Source organism: Pygoscelis adeliae, unplaced genomic scaffold (genome assembly GCF_000699105.1).
Source record: "Pygoscelis adeliae isolate BGI_AS28 unplaced genomic scaffold, ASM69910v1 Scaffold186, whole genome shotgun sequence".
Lineage (NCBI taxonomy): Eukaryota > Metazoa > Chordata > Aves > Sphenisciformes > Spheniscidae > Pygoscelis > Pygoscelis adeliae.
Genome location: NW_008825071.1, coordinates 7,458 through 32,721, shown reverse-complemented (window position 1 = coordinate 32,721; position 25,264 = coordinate 7,458). Strand labels below are relative to the sequence as shown.

Genomic DNA, 25,264 nt, shown 5'->3' with positions numbered 1-25,264 from the left:
AGGCTGGAAAGAGGAAGGCTTACTCTTGGCAGAGGAAGGCCAGGTTCAGGAGCATTTAAACAAATAGAACATACGTAAGTCCATGGGGCCTGATGACTTGTACCCACAAGTGCTGAGGAACCTGGCTGATATTATTGCGAGGCTTCTCTCAATTATCTTTGAAAGGCCATGGTGACTGGAAAAAGTTCCTGAAGACTGGAAGAGGGCAAATGTTACAACTGACTTCAAATGATTCAGGGAACTACAGGCCCGTCAACCTGACCTCAGTCCCTGGGAAGGTGATGGAGAAAATCCTCATGGAAACCATTTCCAAGCACATGAAGGACAAGAAGTTGATCGAGAGTAGTCATCATGGATTTATGAAGGGGAAATCATGCTTAACCAACCTGATAGCCTTCTACAATGAGTTAACTAGCTTGATGGATGAGGGGAGAACAGTGGATGTTGTTTACCTTGACTTCAGTACAGCTTTTGATACTGTCTCCCATAACATTCTCATGGACAAGCTGACAAAGTGTGAGTTAGATAAGTGAACCCAGCCAGGCCTAGAGGGTTGTGATCAGTGGCACAAAGTCCAACTGGAGTCAAGTCACTAGTGGTGTACCCCAAGGGTCGATACTGGGGCCAGTACTGTTTAACATCTTCATTAATGACCAGGATACTGGGACACGGTGCACCCTCAGCAAGTTTGCAGACAATAGAAAACTGGGAGGAGTGGCTGATACGCTGGAGGATTGTGCTGCCATTCAGAAGGACCTGGACACAGTGGAGAATTGGGAGGAGAGGAACCTTGTGAAGTTCAACAAGGGGAAATGCAAAGTTCTGCGTCTGGGGAGGAATAACCCTAGGCATCAGTACACAGTGGGCTGGAAAGCCTACAAGGCTACTGGGCCTACAGGGAAGGACCTTGGGGTCCTGGTGGACAACAAGCTGCCCATGAGCCAGCAGTACACCCTCACAGCAAAGAAGACCAACAGCATCGTGGGCTGCCTGAGGGTGAGTGTTGCCAGCAGGTTGAGGAAGGTCCCTCTCTGCTCAGCCCTGATGAGACCATGGCTGGAGTGCTGTGTCCAGTTCTGGGCTCTTCAGTATAAGGAAGATATGGTTTTCCATATCTTCCCTCTGAACAGGGCCACAAAGATGATTAAGGGAGTGGAGCATCTTTCATATGAGGAGAGGCTGAGAGAGTTGGGACTTACAGCCTGGAGAAAAGAAAGCTCAGGGGGATCTTATCTATGTTCATAAATACCTTATGGGATGTAACGAAGAAGAAGGAACCAGACTCTTCTCAGTAGTGCCCAGTGAGGGGACAAGAGGCAATGGGCACAGATTTAAAAACATGAAATTCAATCTGAACACAAGAAAACACTTTTTTACTGTGATGATGGTCAAACACTGGCACAGGTTGCCTGGAGAGGTTGTGTAGTTTCCATTGGTGGAGACGGACATTCAAAACCCAACTGGACATGGCCCTGTGCAACCTGCACTAGCTGACCCTACTTGCACAGGGGGTTGGACCAGATGATCTCAAGTGGTCACTTCTAGCCTGAACAATTCTGTGATTCTGTAAGGGTTAGCCTGACTTGAGAGCCAGACACTGGTTACCATGAAAATAGTACAGGGAGGCACAAACGAAGCAGCTTCCAGTGTTGCTTGCAGTAGCTGAGCTCTAAAGAGTGTTTCCTCCTGGATGGGTTCGTTTCCTTCTCTTTCACCCTTTTCACCTGCATCCCAAGTATGTCTTATACTGGAAGGTGTGCTCTTTGGCATCATCTCCCAAGCAAAGCTGAGGCTAGGAGTAGCTTGGTACCAAAACCAGCCTGTTTGACCCTTTGCACCTCTCACCAGCTGGCGGACATGGTGCTGTAGCTCCTCAGAGAGCCTCAGAGGTATTGCTTTGCAGAACCCTGCAGTGTGGTATGAGTGAAGGGATGCACAAAAATTAGCACGGGAAGACCTTTCATTTGGTTTGGCATGGAAGTTTTCCCGCCTCTTTGGGCGACTTTTGCTCTTACATGAAGTGACCCTTCAAACCGGGTACACACAATTTAGGAGTTCCCAGTAATTACTTATTGTTGAATACACACAGCAGAGAGACAGGATTAACATGCTACAAGGCTAAGAATTAACATGCTTACTGCCCTGATGAGTCTGCTGGCCAGGCATCACTCAGGTGGAGAAGAGCTGGTCTTTGTTGCTCCCTAGAAGAGGCTCAGCCTCGATGTTGCTAATTGTTGTCTTCCAATTCTTTTTTTTTTTTTAATTGAGATTTTATACCTCCTCATGCAAGTGTTTCTCCTCCTGAAGCCTTGCTATGCTGACTATTCCACCCTGGCAATAACTTCTCTGTTTGTGTTTTTGCTTTTCTCATTTTGCATGGCCTTCACTTGTATGCTTTTCCACACCTAAACAACAAACTTCTTAGTAAAGCTGAGTCAATAGCACACAACTGGGTTGCACCAGCGTGGGTACTGGATGACAGACAGCTGAACCCTGAGCTGAGGGTTACAGGCAAGGGAGGGCACTGATTTTAGAAGCAGCACTTTGTACAAGGAAGAAGATGCAGGTATACTTTGTTGGGTGGAGATTTATTTCCAAATAGAATACCTTTTGTGGAGGGGGAGTAAGTTGTAATTACAGGTGGAATTTTGCTGAGAGTAAATGTTTTTACAGTACCTCCCTCCTGCATTCAGATCTTGTTGCCTTAGATGATAATGCAATTTGCGTTCTCTGACGTGGTTACTGAGTAGCACAATGGCTACCAAACTTTATGCTATTTCTCATGGCCACAGGAAAGCACAACTGCTGCCCTCCCAAGCTGTCATGGTTTAACCTCAGTCGGCAACTGAGCACCACGCAGCTGCTCGCTCACTCCCCCCTACCCGGTGGGATGGGGGAGAGAATTGGAAGAGCACAAGTGAGAAAACTCGTGGGTTGAGATAAAAGCATTTTAATAATTGAAATAAAATGACAATGAAATAATAATAATAATAATAATAATAATAATGTGTGTTATCAACATTGTTCTCATCCTAAATCCAAAACACAGCACTGTACCAGCTACTAGGAAGAAAATTAACTCTATCCCTGCCGAAACCAGGACACAAGCCAACAGAGGGAACTGATGTTGCCAGTGCAGCATTGCTTGTTCACTATTGTACATGGGCAAAAGGGATGTTTGGAAGCTGCTCTTCCAGGCTATAGGCTCTAGTCAGACTTTTTATTTCTAGTGTGTTGTGACAGGAAAATAAGCCTCCTGAGTAGGTCCCAGGGGGGCCGATAGTGCAATAAGCAGTGGTCAAAAAAGGAAAACTGAATGCTTAAAAAGAAAAGTTCAAATGCCTTGACTCAGTGAGCAAAAACTTGCTTATCAGAGAGTTTAATTTGATTTGGTATGTTTAGTAAATGCCTAGGATAGCATGCTGAATAACAGTGGTTTTGGGGCTGTTTGAAGCCGAGTGGAAATAAGACACTAAGTGTGTCAGCTTTGTCAGTTGGGATGATGTGGTGGTTGATTTGGAATGGCAAGAATGGAAACGTGCTCCAGCCATGCACCTTACATGATGCTCTAAGAGAACCAGGTAAGTCAGTGTCTTGAATAACACAAACACAACTCCAAGTTCATTTATTGGATTAAATGCAGATCATGGTAAAATTATGAAGTAAAGCATCAGTCAAAATCTCACTGGTGTTTCTGTCAATACCATGACTATCTTTGCTGAGATGCACTCGTAAGTTACATAGTTCATCATGAATCATTACATAAATCATACATTGATCAATGATACAGGTAGCAAGGAAACTGAAGATATTAGCCAGGAAACAGGTATAATTAAGCTAAATTAAAAAGAGGAAGCAGATTTGAATTCTGGAGGTTTTAGATTGCATATCAATAAGAGGTAGCAAGAAGCATGTTGCTCATAGTTTTCTTAGCATTTTTGCTGATTGGAACACTCAGTAACCTTAACCTACAAAGTTTAGAAAAACGAGGAAAAAATGCAAGGTGATTAGAAGGCAGTGATTAAATGTTAAGGGCTGGACCATTTTCCCTTGCTGCCTCATTTTTTCATGAAGCTGCAAAGTCAGGAGAGAATGAATGTAATGTGTCTGCATACACGCGGTGAGACAGGGGAAGGTGAGGGGCATTTTGAGATTATTCTGGGTTTGTATTAAATTTTGTTAATTCCCAACAATCTTTAAATTTGAAATGAACATAAGGAAACTGCATTGTAATGCAAATGCAGGTTTCCCAGTGAGGAAAAGAGAGCATACAGATTTCTACAAGTTCTTTTTTTTTCTTTCAGGGATTTTTTTCCTCTCTGGGAGATTCAGGAGGATGAACTGTATTTCCCTTGAAGTCAGCACTTGGCATGGGGCTGGATGATGGCCTGTGTGCAGAGGGCTTTTATGGCTCCACCTTACTCTCAAACAACAAAGCCAGAAGAGCCGGTTTGATGCAAGGGAGCAAAATTCTTCACTCTGTTTTCTGTGGAGGGCTGTCTCATTAGGGCAATGGAAAGGAGCAGTAGAGGGATGGTCTTAGAGGCACAGGGTGGTCTCTGAGTGCTGCCTTACTTGGGGGGGTGGGGGGAGAAAAAGGACATACACTTTCAGTACGTATGGCTACATGGCTTAAGGTTGAGCTTTTAACACTGCAGTTCACATTTTTCTATTGAACAGTGAACCTTGGCTGCTGCCTGGGAGCAAGTAATAACTCATTCTAGGGGAGAGCAGAATCTGCCAAAAAAGAGGATGCTCTTGGATTTGTTGTGTCTGATGAAGAAGTGGAAAGGATGGTCAACCTTAAATTTCAGAACATGGCTAACAGGTAGGCTTGTACATCTTGTAATTACAGCAGTAGCAGCAGCTGCCTCAGTGCCTTTCTCATCAACTGCAACAAAAGACTTGTGTAAAACTTTGGAGATCTGGATTCCAGCATCCTCAGCCATCCCACTGAAATCAGCATCGTTGCTGAAGGCACTACGCATTCCCATGCTGATCAGTTTATCACTGAGATCATATTTCTCCTCCATTTTGAACTTAGGTAGGTACAGATCCACCAGAGTTTCGGTCATCTTGGAATCAGTCCATTCAGACAGTTTCTCATATGTCAGTTCTCTTTCCAGCTACATTTAAGAAAGAGAAGGAATTTGATGTTTGCAAGGAAAATAATTATGAATTAATCATTTATATGGCAATTTAATGAATTAAAGTTTTTAAATGGCGAATTTAACATTTAGCTGAATGCATGAAATATAAATTGGTTTTACTGATGATCAGAGGCGGGGTGTGCAACAAACATTTGAGACTTAATGCTGCAAGGTTTTGAGCACCACCCCTGCCAAATTCATTGCAAAAGAAAGACAGGGCAGTCAACACCTGCAGCTGGCATCCCCTGAGGTAGTTCTTTCCTCTCTTTTAATTCAGTCTTGATGTGAAAGAAATTGCTGGGAGATTGCCAGCTGTGCGGCAGGTGGTTTGGTCCAGTTCCATAGAAACAGGTGTTAATATTGCACATGTTTCCTTGGCAATTTTAAAACAAACTGCTTCCAGCAAACTCTTTCACTGCCATTCCATGTCCTGTGCACTATGTCATAGAATCATAGAATCATAGAATCATTAAGGTTGGAAGAGACCTCCAAGATCATCGAGTCCAACCATCAACCCAACAACACCATGCCCACTAAACCATGTCCCTAAGCGCCTCATCTACCCGTCTTTTAAATACTTCCAGGGATGGTGACTCAACCACTTCCCTGGGCAGCCTGTTCCAATGTTTAACTACTCTTTCAGTAAAGAAATTTTTCCTTACATCCAATCTAAACCTCCCCTGGCGCAACTTGAGGCCATTTCCTCTCGTCCTTTCGCCAGTTACTTGGGAGAAGAGACCAACACCCACCTCGCTACAACCTCCTTTCAGGTAGTTGTAGAGAGCAATGAGGTCTCCCCTCAGCCTCCTTTTCTCCAGGCTAAACAACCCCAGCTCCCTCAGCCGCTCCTCATAAGACTTGTTCTCCAGACCCCTCACCAGCCTCGTTGCCCTTCTCTGGACACGTTCCAACATCTCAACACCCTTCTTGTAGTGAGGGGCCCAAAACTGAACACAGTATTCGAGGTGCGGCCGCACCAGTGCCGAGTACAGGGGCACTATCACTTCCCTGCTCCTGCTGGCCACACTAGTTCTGATGTCATCAGGGTTCAGCTCAGATCAAATGGAGGAGAGCAGTGAATAGTATTCTTGACATGACAGATGCCAAGAATTTAACAGTCTTGCAATTGTAGTAGCTATGGTGGCAGATCTCATTATTGTAGCAAATGCAGTCTCACCAAAATCCTAGTTTTTCAGACAGCAAACAAATGTGTGTGTGGACTTCCAGGCCATGGAGAAGAGGTGTCTATTATCTCAGGAAGAGGCTGTGACTACTTGTGCAGTACTGTCCCTCCTGAATGTGCAGTGAAGGGAGATTTACCCTTACAGATCATGTAGGAATGGGTGTCAGTCATGGGGCTGTTGAAGAGCTAAGCATCTGATTATGCACAGTGTTGACTGTCTTCAGTTCTTACTAAACTAAGGGCACTCAGTGTGGAGGAACTTTCTTGGGATTAGACAGGTATTAAAGGAAATTAATTCAGCTAGTGGAGGAAATCAAACAGCATGTCCTCAGAGGGGGAGATATGGTCTCCAGACTGTCCTTTTTTTTTTTAATGACTGGGTGGTGATACAAAATGGACGTAGCATACTTTTTTACCTGTTCAAGACCTGTAGTGCTGTCTTTGATGTCATTGGGAAGGAGGATGAACATACTGAGTTCGTGTTGTACATACGGCAGCTCAATCATTTTGAAATTCATTGTTTCCATGATGAGAACTGGAAATGTATGTCTCATGTACATCATCTTCACAGGCTTGGTCTTGTTCTGTAAAGTATTTATTTATAAGTAAGAAATCATTCCTTGAAAGGAAGGATGATGATGACTCAGTGCAGTGGAGGGAGAGGAAACTTTTGTAAGCAGCTTTTATAACAGTGATTTGTCCTTAATTTTCTAAAGCTTTTCTTGACTGGACAGTATTGCTTATCTCGGTGTTTGTCCCAGAGCAGTTTGTTGGGGGCTGAACTGACTGATTTTTCACTTCTCCCCAAAATATGCACAGCAGCCCACAGAGGAGGGAGGAAGAGAGTTAGAAATGTCTGCAAGGATTAGGGGGATGGAGCAGGTATGGGATATGGTCTTGCAACGCTATGGCAGAGAAACAGCTATGGTTTAAGAGGACGAGTGTTGTGCAGTTTTTTGGTGATCTCTCTCTGGCAATAAAAAGTGACTAGCTGATTGCTTTTTATGTCGCAACACTTGACAGAAGATAACACTAAGGTCTGAGCAAAGGGGCCCCTTGCTCAGGGGAGTTCCTGGCAAGCAGTCACCTTTGCAGAACTCTTAACATCTGTGTCCTTTCATTCAGGGAAGCAGCCTATGTATACATGCTAATCAGAAGGCAGAAGCTACAGTTGGTGGAAATTGCACAGAGGTCTTGTCTTTTGATGTGAATTCATTGACATCTCTTCTGGATACATGCCATTAACATTTCTTCCAGTCTTGCCCAACCATGCACCCATTCAGGGTACCCAGTTGCAGCTGTATTTATTTGAGCAGCTATATTTGTGCCTAGCTAGGCTGCACAGCACAGAGGCCCAGGCACCGTAGTCACCCATGACATGGCATGTAGGCTTGGACTCTCAAAATCATGTTTTTACAATCTAGCCCTTTTAGCACTATTTTACAAAAGGGTCTTAAGTGACTCTAGTGCTTTTGGAAACGGTAGCTGTTATCTGGGCCTCATTAGCATTTACCTGAGCAGCATCTTAATGTTCCAGTGAGCTGAGCACTGACAGATTTTAGAATCATAGAATCATTAAGGTTGGAAGAGACCTCTAAGATCAGCGAGTCCAACCGTCAACCCAACACCACCATGCCCACTAAACCATGTCCCTAAGCGCCTCATCTACACGTCTTTTAAATACTTCCAGGGATGGTGACTTAATCACTTCCCTGGGCAGCCTGGTCCAATGCTTAACCACTCTTTCAGTAAAGAAACTTTTCCTCATGTCCAATCTAAACCTCCCCTGGTGCAACTTGAGGCCATTTCCTCTCGTCCTATCGCTTGTTACTTGGGCCAAGAGAACGACACCCACCTCGCTACACCCTCCTTTCAGGTAGTTGTAGAGAGCGATGAGGTCTCCCCTCAGCCTCCTTTTCTCCAGGCTAAACAACCCCAGCTCCCTCAGCCGCTCCTCATAAGACTTGTTCTCCAGACCATTCACCAGCCTCGTTGTCCTTCTCTGGACACGTTCCAACATCTCAACATCCTTCGTGTAGAGAGGGGCCCAAAACTGAACACAGTATTTGAGGTGTGGCCTCACCAGTGCTGCTGTAAGCAGCTTTTCACAGAGAGTCTAGTTACCACAGGGGTACTTAAAAGACTTACGAAATGGAGAGATTTCAGCAGTAGCTGTTGTCACCAGGCTGTTTACAGTAAGAAGGATACCGGAGAAGCTTACCTTGCTTAGTCTGAAGGGTTGCACCTCCGTATTGTTTGCCTGAAATTTCACTTCCCAGTCTGCCTTGAAGTAAATGGCATTTACCAGGATCAGACTGGTGAGGCTTCCCACATCTTCTGAACCCAGCAAATTCTTGATTTTGCCTTTTGAAATCAGAAGAGTCAGGTTTCATTCCAGTGTAGCACAGTGAGGATGTTTTGATTGTTTTTTTCTCTCAGTTCAACTCCTTAGTGAAAAGTCCATGCCTCAGTGCCCTACTCCCTAAAATACTCCCCTGACATAAATCAATTAGTTTGTTTACAGTTTCCAAATCTGTTTGCTGCCTCGTTCTCCTTGGCTAGCTGACAGGGATTGACTCCCCCCTCCCAAAATGTCACAGCTTCATGGCAAGCAGCTAGAAGCAGAAAGCCGCATACTGCCTCGCCAGCTGGTTATGCCAGGTAAAAGGAGGCCAGCAGGTCTGGCCAGTGCAGGATGGTACAGCTAGGTAGGCATCTCCAAGGTGTGGACTAAACCTGGTAGGCAGAGGTGTTTCTCCCCTCTGTCTGCTCTGCCTGTGGTGCATGGGTGCAGCACCAGGGCAGCAGTTGTGCTTGAGGACCAGCTGATGCAGAGCACAGCGGCGTCGATGGGAGTCTCCCCAAGGAGCTCACTGAGGTCTGGATCGGGTATTTGAAGCTGCGTAAGTGTGCTGCTCTTTCTCTGTCCTCCCACTGCACCTCTGCTCACTGTCCACATCGGAAGGCATGACCTAGCTGCTGCAGTAGCACGTGGGGAAGCAAGGCCACCTGCCCAAAGGAAATGGCAGGCTGACTTAATAGGAGAGGAAAGATGTTGGGGTTGAGCGCAGCTTACCCTCAGTTTGTTTTTCAACCCAAGTGTTGATTTCCTTTCTGGCTTGCTCCGGTGCTGTCTTAAAGTTAACCTTTTGTGGCTCTCCTTTGTAGTAGTTCTTACTGAGCTGTATGTATCTCTGAAAAATAGAAATAGAAAAAAAAAAAGAAATAAGTTCTATACTATACTGGATTTTCCAGTCCCTAAGGGAAGTTGTTAGTTCTTGGACTTTTTGATAGCTTCTTGGGCCTAGAGGACTGCAGGATCTTGCTTGTTACTCTCTGTTGGACTGTGAGTTAACAGTTAAGAAGTAACCAAAGGACAGAAAATTCCCTTCTTTTTTTCCCCCACTTTTATTTGGAGAAGTGAGGAAGGCTGTGCACATCCCATGGATGTGCTTATTTTAATGTCTCATTTACAGTTGTATATATTGGGGGTTGCAATAATAAAGCCATATTGCATGAAAAGGAATCCCTACACTACAGTCAAAGGGCAATGCATCCTTAAATACTATGAGCAGACCGACTGGTATTTTCCAGTTAAGTTTATCACTGGAATCCAGGGCTCTTCATTTGCAGTATTCAGGGTCAGCTTCAAACCTGTTCTATTAATGACAAGTAATTAAAATGAGAAATATTTTTTGCACCTCTTCTTACCTGTCTCTGAGATTTAACTTACAGGCAATAATGGGAAGGTTTTTTCCACGTAAATGCGGTTGGCACTTCTCAGCGAGTAGGTGCTTCTGGGTTTGTTGATGACAGTCAGGAGCTCTTTGAAGCCAGAATGAATATCTTCAGCTTGCTTGTGCTCAGGATCCTTGGAAAGAGAAACCATACATTCAGCAATTGCATTTTTGCATGAAGTTTTCAAAACATGCTAAGTAATGTATGTGGGAGATGGATTTGGGTTCCTCTCTCTTACTTTTTATTTTTCCAAGTTTACCATCACTGCAGTTTGCAGGGCTCTGTTTATGACTCTATTAACTGATTTGCCATATAGCAAACCTTCCAGACTATCCCAGTGACTTGTCCTTCCATGCTTCTCAGAGTCTGAGTGAGTGAAAGGAACTGAACTTGAACCTGTTAAGTTCACCCTTTAAAGAGGGGTGCAGACAAGAAATACCGGACGCCTAAAGCTGTATCTGGACATTTTTGTTCTGGAGATTCTTTATCTTGGGATTTCAGTTCTAATAGATACCATTTTTCTTCTCTTTGGTCTCCCCCGAGATGGTCTGGCCACAGAAGAAGAGCCTTCAGCTCCTGATGTTTGAGTGAAATAAAGAACCTGCAAGCAGAGTTTCCAAAGGTAAGAAATAGGCATGAAGGAACTGGTGTGACTTAAAGCCAAACGAGGATCAAATGGTTGTCTTGTTTTGCTCCGTATGATAACTCACTGTGCTATCTGCTGCTTAGGTGACTAATCAAATGGATGCTGAAGCTGTAGTATATGTAAATCCCAGAGTAACAATGAGTAGCATTGTCCCCCTCCCAGAGCATCAACGTAGTGCTCCTGTTTGCATGCTGCAAGGCTGAACTCCCTTCCACAGCTGTTGCTTTCAGCAATAGCAATGTGTTTGTGCAAACCCAAATGGTTCTCCCCACGATAATGGTACAAAGGCATCTGAACAGGAGTGCGGTGACACAGAAGAGAGTGCTGGGCAGTGCTGAGCACCACAGCTCCCTTTGAGCCAGCAATGTGCCCGTGTGGCATTGGGAAGGATTGTGTCAGGCGTTGTGGAGATACCAAAGCCCTTCCTATTTTCCTGCTGGATTGTCAGGCAGTTGTTTAGGAAAGCATAAATCAAGATAGAAAGATGCATCCTGGCCAGGGGAGAGAGGGAGGGTGCTGGGATCTGCAAGCCTCCTGCCAATTAGCTAGGACCTACTGGCATCAGCTGTTTGCTTCTCAAAGGGAATATGCCATCTGTGACAGAATCATAGAATCACAGGATAAATTAGAAGGTGTAGAATAATTTAGAAGAAGTCAGGTTCAGAGAACCTCTGTGCTCAGCATGTGATACCCACAGGACAATTCTTCTTAGTGGAGAAGTGGTGGACCTGCTATGAAATGAATAAAATTTATCATTCACTTGTTACATTCTCTGGTCTGCCTTGGTTCCTTGTCATTGTGGTGGCAAGTTTTTCTATCTAACACTAAATTTTGCAGCCAATACAGGAGCCAGGTACTGTATGGGGTATATGCTTCATAGAGAAACCTACCTCTGCCATCTCTCTTGCTGTATTGCCTTTTGCACCCAGGTACGTCAGAGCCAGAGCAGATGATATGCTCCAAGGGGAAAAGAAAATGTTTTTGCCCTTGTTGGTCTCATTCATCTTGTTGAAAAAGTCAATTGTAAACTTGCCAACTGATGTGGAGACCACTTCCATTGCTACAACCTGGAAAGAGGCAACAGACAGAATTGTACTAGTTGAATGTTTAAAATTATGTACACAGTGCATATTAGTGAGAAATGTTACATGTGCAACACAATGCATTGGCACCCACTAAGCCTAATAGCCTAGTTGTATGTTTTATCTTCCACACAGATACTGTTTGCCACCTGTTAGGAGCAGCAATTTCTTTTAGGTTTTTTGTTATCCAGATAATATTTTCCTATAATTGTACCTATGTCCTCTTTTATACAGCTGCAGTTTTCTTTGTGTTTCTTCCTGCCTTTGGTTTTCAAAAATGTGCAGATTTGTAAGCTGCATATATTTCTTCCTTTTTGTCCTTAGCTAATGATTTATCAAAGTAATGTTCCCAGGGGAATTTAAATGCAGTTTTAGTACATAGGTTCACAACATGCCTGAGTTTCCCACTACTTCATTTTGGATCTGTATAGAACTGAGAGCTGATGCTGAGAAAGAATTCAGGCATAATTCTTAGGCTCGTGTGCTTTTCCTGGCCAGCCACCTATTCTGAGTAGTATCATGAATAGCAAAGCTGTTATTTGCTTTTAGATTGATGGAGTTTTATCCATGATGTGTGCCTACCACCCCTTCTGTATATTCCAGCAATTTTATTTTCCCCAGAAACTGGCAGATTCCTTGAGGTTATGAGTATTCCAGACTTTAAGATATCTGCCCGGTAGTACCTGCCTCATGTTGTTTTCCAGCCAAGAGACCAGAAATGTTGTTGTTGTTGTTATTGTCATTATTATTATTATTAAGATTTATAACTATGGAATGGAGCTACAGAAATTGTGGGGCAAACCAAATCTGTACCGCAGAGTGATTTTTTTTCCTTGGAGAATGCAACCAAGAGAGCATCCGGATGGAAATTTCTGTTTTCCGCTAATGAATACTCCTCTGAGTCCCTGGCCTGATAATGTGCAGTGCAGTGCCTTTGCGGAATGAAAATGGCCTTTTCTTCACCTGAAGTCTGGAACTCCTTTACCAAACTGAAGATTTTAATTAATAAGGCGGTTACTGCCCTAAGAAAATTTTCCTTCTTGTGATCAATTCTGCCCCAAATTAACAGTTTTCCTTAGCCTCACAGATTTATTTTCTCTAAGGGTTGACATCTAGAAAAACATGAGGCAAGAATAATGCACTATAACACTGGTATATTATAATTTACCTATACAGTCATGCAAGCCACAGATCACTTTTTAAAAGCATCAGAAAAGTTACTTAAATTGGTTTAAATATTTACCTCTGATCCCGTGAGAGAGAAAACTTAGGGCTTGTCCTCGGTCAGGTTCTGCGTTTGTGTGTTAAGCAACGAATAAATTTGGAAATATAGTACTGCTTGCACCTCCCTTTCCTTCTCCCCTACATCCAGGTTGTTTCCGCCTACCCAAAGCTCCTTTCTACCAAATCCCCAAAAGATCTTGTGTAATTTTGTCCTCCATGTTGACCTTGTCACTTTTCAGTTTTAGACATTTTGAAAGGACAATGGAATTAAAATCTCAGCTCTATTGTTACACCACAATAGTCTACTGACAGGATAGCAGAACAGTTCACCCATTCCAATGGTTTTCTGGTGTTGTGGAGACAACTGGTCTGTTGTTTAAAATAAATGACTAGTAAAAAGGTTACACAACTAGAATGCTTGGTTTTTGTTTCTGGATATAAGCAGATATTGTAGGCCTGATTCTCCTCTCCAGCTTTGTGCAGCTGTGATTCCTGGGTTTCAAATGTGGTACGTAATCATAAAATGTCAAGCTTAGTGATTGAATTAGACACTGGGAGTCCAGCTTCAGATTGAAGATCATTAGGAGCATAGACAGAGGCAGAGTCATGAAGGACCATTCAGAGTAAGGTGGACACCCCACTGGTTGTGTTGGTGAAGAAATCTCATTGCAACCATGGCTGGGAATCATTTGAGAGAAACACTGCAAAACACTGAGTTAGTGCACAGTACTTGCATGTAGTGAAGGAGGGCGAGGACTGAAACAACCCAACTGGGAGGGCTCGAGCAAAGATGGAGTGGAAAACTACAATGGGGGCAAGCATGGCACAGTAGTTGTCACTGTAGTCCCAGAAGAGAGCCGGGCTGCTGTTGGGTGATAGAAGGAGAAGGTGGCAGCAACAACTGTAAGACCCTGGGGGACAGGGGAAGGGGAATGGAGGAAGGGAAGGAAACTGTACTGTGTGCTAAGCATTTTGCTGCAAGCCTGATTACAGGAACAGAGTGGATCAAGTCTTCTCAAAAGTGGCAGAAATCAATGTTGTGCAAGGCAATGAAGAAATGCCAGAAATTAAACAAGTGTTGGTTTTAGTACGATGAGTGAGTAAGTCAGTCCTCAAGAAATCAGGATAGAAGAAGGGTCGGCTGAATGGTTAGGTGATGGGAAAGCCCAAGCCAGGAGACTCCAAGTCCCAAAGAAGTATGCTGAGAGTGAGCAAGCTAGCTCCCTTTGCTAGTCAAGATGCAAAGATGCCAGGCAGGATGAGAAAGGGAGGTGGCAAGGCAGAATGGCTGTTGACAAGAGAGAGAAAATCACACGTTATTTGAAAGGGACGTCCAGAGGTCAACCTCCTGCTTGGAGCAGGGCCATCAGTAGATAAGGTCAGCCACAGCCCTTCTGAGGATGGAGATTCCCCAACCTCTCTGAGCAACCTTCTCCAGTGCTGAGCTGCTCACCCTGGGAAAAGGTTGTTCCCTAATGTGCAACTCACCTTTCCAGCGTTCTGGCCATTGCCACTTGGTAATGATCTGGCACTGCCAAGGGACATTAACTGTCATCTTTGCAATCATGCTTAAAATAGTTGAAGGAGAGAGAAAAGGTGACTCACATTTCCATTGACTTTAAAGGCCTGTGAGTGAGTTCGGGTGCATGTTGTCACGGTTTTGGTCCTCGTTGGCCTCCCAGGCGTGGCTTTCCTGTTTTTATTCCTGAGGCACATCAGGAAGTGCTTAAGGCACTTGGCCATGGGGACGTGTTAAGCCCTTGCATTAGGTGAAGCAGGGCATGGCAGAATTGCACCTGAATCCACAGGGATCCTGTGTCATGTTTCACAGCTGAGTCAGAGAGAAGGCAGTGCTGTTGAGGTTGTACAGGGATACAATAAAGCACTTCCTTCACAACACTTTTCCTACGTTCCTTCCCATTTGGGAAGCAGAGCCAGAAGGGACTCTGGAAGCAGCTGGTCACATGGAAGAAAACAGAAAGGATTCAGTGACAGTCAACAGTCTCCTTTCTGTCAGGAAAAAGGAATTCTGCTGTCCCAAGAAGAGATTTCTAGTAAGATGCTGGTGGTGTGTCCTGTAAGAGACCCAGTCCTTTGCTCTCTGTTCTGAATTCAGAGAGTTAGGAGCATCCCCTGCAAATGTGCATGACTGATTAGCACACTCTCCTCCTTAGGAGAAAGAGCTGTGACAGGAGTAAATGTGTACTGGGAGATTTGCATGTAATTTTCCAGAAGGTACTTAAGGAGTTAGTATTACGGGCTTGATTCTCCAATTTGATCTTGCCTCAAACCAGTGAAATAAGCGAGAAAGCAAAATGAGAGTAAAGCAATGCAATGCTGGGCTGGCAACAGTGTTGAATGCATGAAAGGTTACAAAGGAGAAGGTTTCAAGGCACATATGTTTTATTTTCCTCCAATTCTATATTGTTGTTCGATATTTTCCAGTTGCTGTGGGACAGAGATTAGAAAGTACATGTGTTAGCCCCTTTGCATGCACGAAAGAAGCACCGGTATCAGGAACACAGAGGATTTTGTGGGTTTATTTCATTACCATCTGTGCCAGGCTGCAAAGCTGGTATAAAACTGACAAGAATGTGGGTGAGGTAGCCCTCCTGGGATGACCAGCTTAGCGAGCTGAAACCAATGGAGATGCAGCAGCGTTCTGCAGGAAGGAGTTTTCCCTGTTTCTTTTCTTATATACCAAAGCAAGTGTGTTGGGAATTACTGTTTTAGATCAACTTAGTCTATTCTGTGTTGTGGCAGTTCTGGTTCAGAAAGCACTGAAAAGACGCATCAATGTTGTTCTGTGCACAGTTCGGTACTTACAGTGTAGTGCTAACCATTTTTGGGTTCTTTGACTAGGAAAATGAGCCAGAGGCTTGCATTCCATGTTATTTTTAATATGTGCTCTCTTCTAACATTGAGAGATTTGTCAACAGTACAGGAAAACGAAGAAGTAGCGCACAGACTATTGAGATGCTTTTTGTGGTGTATATTTTATTCATTATTGTTGTTGCGAGGGCCTGTTTAGTAACGGTCTAATTTCTAGGGGGAAGAGAACCTTCCCAAGAAGAGGATACTCTTGGTCTTGTTGTGCCTGATAAAGAAGAGGAAGGGGTGATCTGCTACAAAAATAACAGTAGCACCAAGACTTCGTGATGCCAGTGCTGCAGAACTGGCAGCTGCTGCCTCTGTGCCTTCTTCATTAACTTCCAGATAACACTTGTGAAAAACTTGTGACAAAAACAGCTCGCCGTTCTCTGACATTCCTGTGAAATCAGCTTGACCTTCCGTGAAGGCATCCTGTATCCCCATCCTGCTCAAAGTAGATTTCAGGTCGTATTTCTCTTCTAAAATGAATCTGGGCAGATAAACCTCCATTTTCATTTTCTCCATTAATTCTGGGCTGGTCCATGCAGACAAGTTTTCAAAAGTCAATTCTCTTTCTAGCTGCAGTTAGTAAAAAGAGAATCAGAAAATTACAGAGTGTTCAAAAACCTGTGCCCTAAGGGCTATTTCTTCTCTTTTCTTAAATGGAGAACTTTTCAAGCTATTGTAAGAGTACAAAAAAAAAAAAAAAAACCAAACAAAACAGTAGTGAAGGACAAATTTGGAGATCTTTTTGACTAAAGAAGTATGTTGCTCTACAGTAGGTCAATGAAGTATTTGAACTGTTCTCAGTAATTGTCAGGGAATATAGCAGGGCTAAATAGTTGTAGAACAAAAACATCAGTGTCAAGTAGCAATAGTCTGGTTGATTTGCTGTTCACATTTCTGTCTTCCCTACATTTTACAATTTACTGAAAAGAGCTTTTTTTTCTACAGAACACCCACTAACGTAAATGCAAATTTAAGAAGTTTATCATCCAAAGGCAGGATCCATCTCTTTACAGAAGGTGGCAGTATCCATATGTATTAGCTCTGGACTTCCTGGAAAGTAATGGAGGCTGTCCAATTTGTGGGTGTTTTTTTTTTTTTTGAATGAAATCATATCTGTCTGAATTGGTACAGACAGTGAATCTCAGCAGGGCTGGCTTTCTGTCCTCATTTTTGTTCAGCTGGAAGAAGAGCCAGTCTTGTAGGGTTGGGGTTACCTATTTCCAGGACTGATCAACATTAGGAACCACAGAAGTGACAGCTGCCAAGAGTAAGAAATCTAGTCTGAGCTCCAAGAGGTTCAAGTTCACAGTGCTAGAACAAGTTTGAGGTTTGCTTTTCCTTGAGCCTAATCAGTACCCTCCTTCCTAGAAACATGACTGCAACTTGGTCTTTTACCTTGCACATGCATAAAATAAGTAAATAATGACACTCTTGTTTTTTCACATGATTTATGTTCTCAGTTGCTTTACCTTTTGTAGGCTGGTGACGTCACTTGGTAGCAGGATAAACATGCTGAGGTCATTATTGACGTATGGAAGCTCAAGAACGTCAGTCTGGACTGATTCTACGTAGGTCCAGTTACATTTATCACTCAGGTACATCATTGGCACTGGTTTAGTTTTATGCTGCAACAAATTGAATTAGATGTTTGCCATTTGTACTCTGAACAGTAAAGGACTGAGTTAAAGTAGCACAGTGGAATTTTGTTGTATTTACTGTACAAGCTGCCCAGTGTGTCTGAGACATCCTTATGGTTCTAAGTGGTAGGACACAGGATCTACGGAGGACCTCTGGTCTTCTGGAAAGGCATTGGAGGCTAGGCAGGCTATCTAAGCTGTCTCAGATGACACCTATTACAGGAAGCTGTATTCCACTCTGATTTGCCGTATGGTTGAAAATGAAAATGTAAAGAACTAACCCATACAGTTTTGTTCACCTCTTTGTTTTCTCTGCCTTCAGAGAACAGAAGCATGTTTCAAGTCAGCTTCTGACAATTTTACTTGTGACTCAGGTGCTAGTATGTGTGTGCAGTCTTTGTGCTGAAGATGTGGTGAAGAAAATATGCTGTATGCATTAAATGAAATAACTTTCATGCTGGATTTCATGTGGATTTAAAGACTGATGGGAATTTCTCTCCCTCGTCTTTTTCACTGCTTTTTCCACCTGCAGTCTAGCATATAGGTCAGTATATTCCCATACCGTGTTTATTCTGAAAGGCCTTTGCCTGGTAGCTTCAGCTTTGAACTTTGTTGCCCATTTTCCTTTGAAGTAGAGCGCATTTATCAGGACTAGCCTGGTGAGCGAATCTACGGATCCAGGAGGCAGCAGATTTTGGATTTTACCTAGAGAAAAGAGAAGGACATTTCCACATTTGTGCAGTTTTACTGTTTCAGAGTAAGTGTTGGCACAGTTTCTGCAGATATAAGCCAGGGAAATTGTAAGTGCTGATACAGTATGCTTCTAGCTTGAGATTATTCGTAAATAAGTGATTACTGGGGTAACCTTGATTTATAAAGAGTAAGCCACATTCCTTGCATCTTCAGATGGAGGATACTAATTTTAGTAAGGGCTTGTCAGTGGATGACTGCTTTAGGAAAACTGATCTGATTTACCTTTCTGAGGTGAATTGTTTACCTGCCTTGGGCTCCTTGGGTACAGAGACTTTGCTCAATGCCGAAATGGTTTCTTTTTGAATTAGGAGAGGAGAGGCAGGAGCTTACCTTCAGTCTGGTGTTCAACCCTGGAATTGATCTCTCTTCTGATTTCATCTGCTGCTCCCACAAAGTCAACTGATTGTGGCTCTGCATTGTAGTATTTCTTGGCTAACTGTAAGTATTCCTGCAGTGCAAGAGAGACAGCTGTCTTATGTTTGTTGCCTGCCAATATGAATGCTAATAAATAACTATAGCGAAATAGAGAGAAAACATGATACAAATGACATAGAGTACCAGCACAGCATTTTGTCAAAGGAACAAAGTATTTTTTAGTGGAAGTACTCAATTTAAATGTTTGCACCTAGCCACATCTGCAAATCGCTGTGAAATTAGATACACATCCCATAAAACCAAAATTTTAGTGTCCAAAGTCTCAGGAACGGTCTTATAGAAAATATTTATGTTAAGGATAACAACATGATTTGCAGATGTAATTAAAATATTTAAAAGCATATAGTTTATGGTATGTTGTCATAGATAGATCATAAAGGTTAAATGGCACTACATAATCTGAATAAATGGCCTACCTACCTTACTGAAAGGCAATGTTTTTTCTCCATATAACTGGTTGACACTTTTAAGCAGGTAATTTTTAGTGGGTTGATTGATTTCAAAGTTGAGTGTTTTAAACCCAGTATGTATATTATCTGATTTGCCAATTTCTGTCTTGGAGAAAAGGAAAAAAAAGTTACTCATCTGTTGTGTAAAACAGTTCAAAATTTCTAATTTCTTCATTCATGCAGCTCCAGGTAAAGTATTTCTATTGAGGTGATCTGTTGCCTGTATTGCAACACAAGAGGTGTTCTAAACCAGACAGCTATTAAAAGAATTATTTGAAAGTATTAAAAGTTGCAGTCATGGTATAGACACTGTAAGTGTCTCAGAATGCAAGTGGTAAGAGCCTGAACTATGTAAAACATCTAAGGATTTCTAAGTAGAGATTGTGAAACTAAGTATATCCAGAGAGTGAGAGACAGAATGTAATTGTTAAACAATGCATGGAGATCTGGCTGTGTGACTCCTTTCATTTATGAAAGTTGAGGGCGTTACATGGAAAGTTTGCCCCTAAATTTCTTAATCTTGCTCTTAATGTTAATATTTTGTAATATTTTTTAATGTTCCAGTAATTGCAGTAAATTTGTTATCTTGAAGTAACAGGATTAAATGAATGTGCGCTCAAACTCTCAAATGAGCTCAAGGAAGTTAAGCTGTAAATTAGTAAACTAAAAATCTGTGCTGTGTTCATCTTGTCATTACCTCAGAATCAGAGGCATGAACAGAAATTTTTAAGCAACACTTAACTTTCTAAACTGTTGGAACGGTCCCTTTGCCCTACCCACAGCGCTCTGTAATTCTTATAATTCAGACAAGCATTACTCATGAGGAACAATCCCTCTCCTGTTCATGCAGTGCAAATGAGTTGTTGACATAGCCCCTAAAATAAATCTTTCTGCCATAGGACTTGGCTGTGGAATGCAGATCCAAGTTCCCATTCATCAGAACTTGCGGCCACTGGGGCTTTGTGGGCAGCCTGCAGGGAAATGGCTCACTCCCACAAAGAATAAGGATGACGGGAAAGAGCAGGGAGAAGAGTTTGACGCCACCATGGTTGAATTGTCAATGAGGAAAACCTTCTTTTTCTGACTCAGAGGGAATACGTTTGCTTTTCCGTATTTTTCTGCTATCTTAAATTACGTATACTTTGGTACAAGATGCCTGTCAGTATGTCAAAGAAATATCTCAGGAATATAATGATTTCCATGTCTCTAAGATTTATTGCAAGCGACTTGTCTACCTTGGGAAATTCCAACATGTCAATTTATTTTGTTAACTAGTCAACTGAAATGGAGACTAATTTCTGAAGAAGGCTACCTGCCAAGCATAGGTAACCTGGAAAAGTTAATACTCTGTTTTTTATTGTCTTGATACTGCAATCAAATGTGTGGGAGGGCAGCTCTGTTCTTGTGATTAGCTCTCTGAGGTAGGGACCATGCCTGTTCAAAGAACATGTTTTTGTTAGCAATTGAACAGGAATAATTTGAGAAAGAAATCTCTCCTCAAAGCTAAAGGAAGAAGATCAGGAGATACATTGACAGAGAATGGTAACATTAAATTTTAAATTTTGCAAATTTGAGGTTAGTTTTTGCAATTCTGCCTAAAAAAGGGAAGCATGTAATAAGAATTGCATTAGATGAAGGTATCACAGGATGCTGTACCAATTAATTGTGTACACTACATATGAGGAAGGCAAACATAGGCAAATGCAAATGTGGAAGGAAAATACAAGCAAGAGAGGATGTGACCATGCCCATAGCTTGATCACCAGACTTGGAGAGATACCTTCTGGAAACAGGCATGTCGATTTGATAGATGCTCTTCTGTTCTGGAATAGACTTGCATTTTTATGGTTGTGGTGACGTTTCTGACTCCTTCAGCTTTGTTAAAGTGAAGTACCTGTAGTGGAAAAAGCAATAATAAATGAAATTATAGAAGATTTGCTGTTTTAGTAAAATCTTTCAGTGATGTCATGGGACTGGTGATGAAGAGAGTCAAACTCAGATTTTATTCCTGTCTTCAGTCCTAACTGAATATGAAATCTTTGGTTAGGCCTTGAGGCCCACATCTACAAAATGGCATGAGCACACTAAGCTGAGGGTTGCAGGGCAAAACTCTCATGTAGCTAGCTTTTCTAGAGGAATCTGTCTGCTTTGAGTTATGCCTGAGTGGGCTGAGCAGTTAATACCTGGGAAGAGCCAGTTATCTCCAGATGGAGACTATCAAAGCCTAAATGGAGCCTATCAAAGTCTAAATGGAGTGCTGCTATGTGTCAGAAAGCGTGAAAACGATGGAGGCAGTTTCATGCCCTAAATCCCTTGCTCTGTGCATGTGCACCTTACCCAAGCTACAAAGGGGTGTGTCCAACCTTGGAACATTTTTCAAAAGAGCTATGCCCATTTTTTTCTTTTCCCTTCCCCTTTTTTCTGCTAGGAAAGCAGAAAATCACACCTTTCTTTTTTATGCTGCTGGCCCTCTTTTGTCCTGTAAATCAGGAGTTAGATCACTGCCTTAGCAGGTGGGACAACTGCTTCTGCCTTAGCAGATGCAAACTCACAAGCCTCACCTCCTATGACAGGAGCTAGATAACTGTGCATTGGGGCTGTTCTCACTGCCACCTGCTGAAGCTATGAACTTTGCACAAATATGGCTTAGGGATTTCGGTAAGTGGTTTTGCCTGTAAAATGTATACCCCAAAGAAAGGGTTGTAGTCTCACTGTGTTTCTTCTCTGATCTTGTGGATGTGGATTTATGTTTAGCAAAGTGCAAAACTTGTAACAGCTATAGGGGAGAGTCTTTTTGTGGGGGGTCATTTCCAAAGAGATGAGCTGTGAGATGGGAATTGTCTGTGGCAGAGTAGAAGGAGAATCCAGGTCTCCCACTCCCTGGTGAGTGCTCAAGTTACTGAGCTTTGGGATAAAGATCCTTTATTTCTTCTGGTGAGATTTAAAAGGAGACAATGTCACCAGTGCCACTTCTTTTATTTGTTGGGGCCTGTTTCCAGAGACTGGAGTAGACTATTTCTTTGACCTGCAGAAGTGGAGACCTGGTCTATTCATTGCAGCGCACGTCAGGGGTGAAACAGGAGCTGGCATATATGTGTGTAGAGTTTTGATTAGAGTAATTTTTCTGCTTATGGCTTTCCTCTGTTCCATCATAGTAAATTTCTTGCATAGAGGATGTTATTCCAAGAGATCAACCCTTTCAAACGGCTACCTTTTGAAGCCCAGACTCACCTTTGCCATCTGATCTGCAGTGTTACCTTTGGCTCCCAAATAAACAGTAGCCAGGGCAGATGAAATACTCAAAGGGGAGAACAAAATATTCTTGTCACCATCTTCCTGACACTCATGTTTGAAAAAGTCGAGAGCAAAACTTGTGTTTGCTTTATTCAAACCTTCCATTATTCTGAACCTGCACAGAAAGGGTGAGAAGATGCTATTAGCGAATCGCTAATTATGACTGCTATGTGCCTACAAGTTTCTTTGCAGTTTTTTAAGTTTCTTTTGTGTTTTAAAAGCTTTCTAAAAGTATTTATCTATATGAAGAATGAGGAGGATTAACTCTTATAAAGTCATATAAAGTGTAGCCTGTCCTGTTTCGCTGATGACACTAGCTGTCGTTTGGGTTAGGGAAAAAGCAGCCTCCAACCTTGTTTTGTATTTGCTCACCAGGACATTTATTGCACTGTCCTTTACAGCATCTTGGAGTGACAGTTGATAATGTTACTCACCAGTGCCTGGGCTAGAGGATACTGAGCGACTGTCTCTTATGACATCTTTTATGCTTCAATTTGTGCAAGACCCTTTTGAAGCTCATAGCTGTAGTGAACAAATACTCTGGTAACAGTAACAGTCAAACTATACTTTTAGGTCAGGACAAAATACTCCTTCCAATGCTTGGGCAAGCACTGCCCCAACTATTGCATGCTAAGTATCCTGAATTCCCTTTTTGACTTTCAAAAACATCCTGAAACTCTGTTTTACAGTGCTAGCCCAGATCCTAGCTTCCCAGTTCTTCTGCAGGACAAGGTCTCCATATTCGGTAGACCGCAAGTGCTGCTATTTGTCATTTGCACTACAGGTTTAGCTGAGAGCTCTAGGCAGGGACTAGGAGCTATTCTGGTTGGTATAGGATGGCCTTAGAATAAAGACAGTTCGTGTCCTGAGCAGCTTGCAAACCAGGAGCTGACCCGACGTTCGTAAGAACTGAAGAGCACAGGAACAAATTAGCTGATTTATGCAAATACAGTGGTTCTTACTCTGCTATGATATATATGCTAGCCAGTGAGCTCTAGAAATTATAGAACTCTGTACAATAAATTGCTCTTCCTGTATATTTTTAAGACTTTCACCTTCTAGACCATGCCTGTACCATCTCAGTAAATTACTTTCCCAAGCATTTGTTTTTTCCAATTCAGATCCCTGCTTCCTTTTTTCCTATGCATTTGTCAACAAAGCAACATCGTCCAAGAGTATATGAAATAAATAATCTCTAGAAATCATTACAGTACCTTGTTTTGTGCAGGGAGGAACACTGCTGCTCTGGGTGTCTCCAAGGTTTCTGCAGTTCACGTGAAGGGTAGGGTGAATTTATAGTGTGTCTGGCCAGTTCTGCAAAGGTTCTTGTGACTCAGGACTGTGCAATTTATTATGCCCTGAAGGCCACATCCCTGTGGAAGAACTGAATCATCTCAGAGTAGGATGTGAAGTGATACAAGAACCTTACAAAACTGACTGCAGAAGTGTTTCTATAAACAATTTTGTGGCAACAGGCTAGTAACAGTTTGAACCTGTACTGCTTTAAATGACCTTTCTTTTGCAGTTTGGAGAGTTTAAAGAAGAGGCAGTTGCTGACCTACTTCTTTTATGATTCGTCTAATAGAAATTATTTCCGAGGAACAGACAGACAGAGAAAAGACAGTGACTTCTTATGTGTGAGTTTTTCTATTGCCCGTTTCCTACTGAGAAAGTATTTGTCACTCCTGGTGGTTTTCTGTTTTAGAAAAATGAATTTTGTTAATCTTGGAGGCTTCTAAGACTGTAAAACCAGGGAAATGTTGTCACTGTGAGACAGAGAAGATTGAGAAACAGACACCAGACCCTTGTTTTTATTATCAGTGGCAACATCACTAGACCCTGGTGTGGGTCTTAGATTAGACTGTCCATCCCCACTCTGACCGCTAAGTGAAATGCTGTGTAACAGCACCCTGTGTAATCCTACCCTTGCCCTTTATTTCATTCTTTACCTCTTGGCACCCTTGATAAAACCACCTTGAAAACCTGGATAGGAGCTGCTTGTCTCTCCAGGGCTGCCTCCTCGACACTGAGCAAGACTCACTCACAAGGTCTGTCTCCTCGGCATAAACTACCTTCTGAGAGCTTTCTTCTGACCTGCTATCTGTGAGCATACATTTAACATGGACTTTTGTTTAGGTCAGTGGCTGGCACAGAGGATCCTGTAATGAGGAATGAGCCATGGGAGTACCTGCAAAATTTGGTGTAGGGCATAGGAGGGCACAGCTGCAAAGAGTCACTTGCCAGTGGTGAACCTTCTGCATCAATATAATTTCGGAACCAAAAGCTTTGTTAAAGTTGCTTTCCTACTTGTGAGGAACCTCACGACTTTAATCAGGTGGTGTTTTCCTGCCCCTTGGGTCTTTTGAAATTGTAGCTACACAAAACCAGCATGTTTCAGTGTGAGTTATAATTAGATGCATCTGTTACGTTTTCCAGAGAGTGGCATAGTGTAGGAGAGGTGTTCATTGCAGAACTAATTGCTTCCATTGCGCCTGGGAAAGTTGTAATCTGTTTACATTGGCCTTAAGTGATTTCCAAAGCCTAAATGATTTGAGTAATCTTTGCAAATTTAGCCATGTTGTTGAACGAGTGATAGATACACTGGATAGACTTCATCCCTTACAGCAATTACTGTGGATTTTCTGGTTTTAAAGCAGGGGTGAATTTAATTTGCTAACTTGTAATACTGCTTGCTGCTTTACAAGAAGTGGCTGTGTTCTGTTTACTCAGAAATGCTGGGTTAGACTGAATGAGAGGCTTGTGCCTCTGTACAAGGTTTTAAAGCTACCTTTT

General features: G+C 42.6%; 2 protein-coding genes across 2 annotated transcripts; both read right to left on the bottom strand.

Moving 5' to 3' along the window:
- Positions 1 to 3,601: 3,601 nt before the first annotated feature.
- On the bottom strand, positions 3,602 to 13,104 carry LOC103919005 (heterochromatin-associated protein MENT-like). The gene is made up of 8 exons (XM_009326442.1): positions 13,043 to 13,104; positions 11,608 to 11,784; positions 10,586 to 10,672; positions 10,067 to 10,204; positions 9,410 to 9,527; positions 8,555 to 8,697; positions 6,750 to 6,917; positions 3,602 to 5,126 (listed from the first exon to the last, which is right to left on the bottom strand). The coding sequence occupies exons 2-8, from the start codon at positions 11,773 to 11,775 to the stop codon at positions 4,716 to 4,718; spliced, it is 1,233 nt and encodes a 410-aa protein (XP_009324717.1). The 5' UTR covers positions 11,776 to 11,784; positions 13,043 to 13,104; the 3' UTR covers positions 3,602 to 4,715.
- A 2,964-nt stretch (positions 13,105 to 16,068) lies between these two features.
- On the bottom strand, positions 16,069 to 22,576 carry LOC103919003 (serpin B10-like). Its single transcript, XM_009326440.1, has 7 exons — positions 22,409 to 22,576; positions 20,958 to 21,071; positions 19,149 to 19,283; positions 18,624 to 18,741; positions 18,103 to 18,245; positions 17,373 to 17,528; positions 16,069 to 16,473 (listed from the first exon to the last, which is right to left on the bottom strand). Exons 1-7 carry the CDS (start codon positions 22,574 to 22,576, stop codon positions 16,069 to 16,071), a joined length of 1,239 nt encoding a protein of 412 aa, XP_009324715.1.
- Positions 22,577 to 25,264: the final 2,688 nt, after the last annotated feature.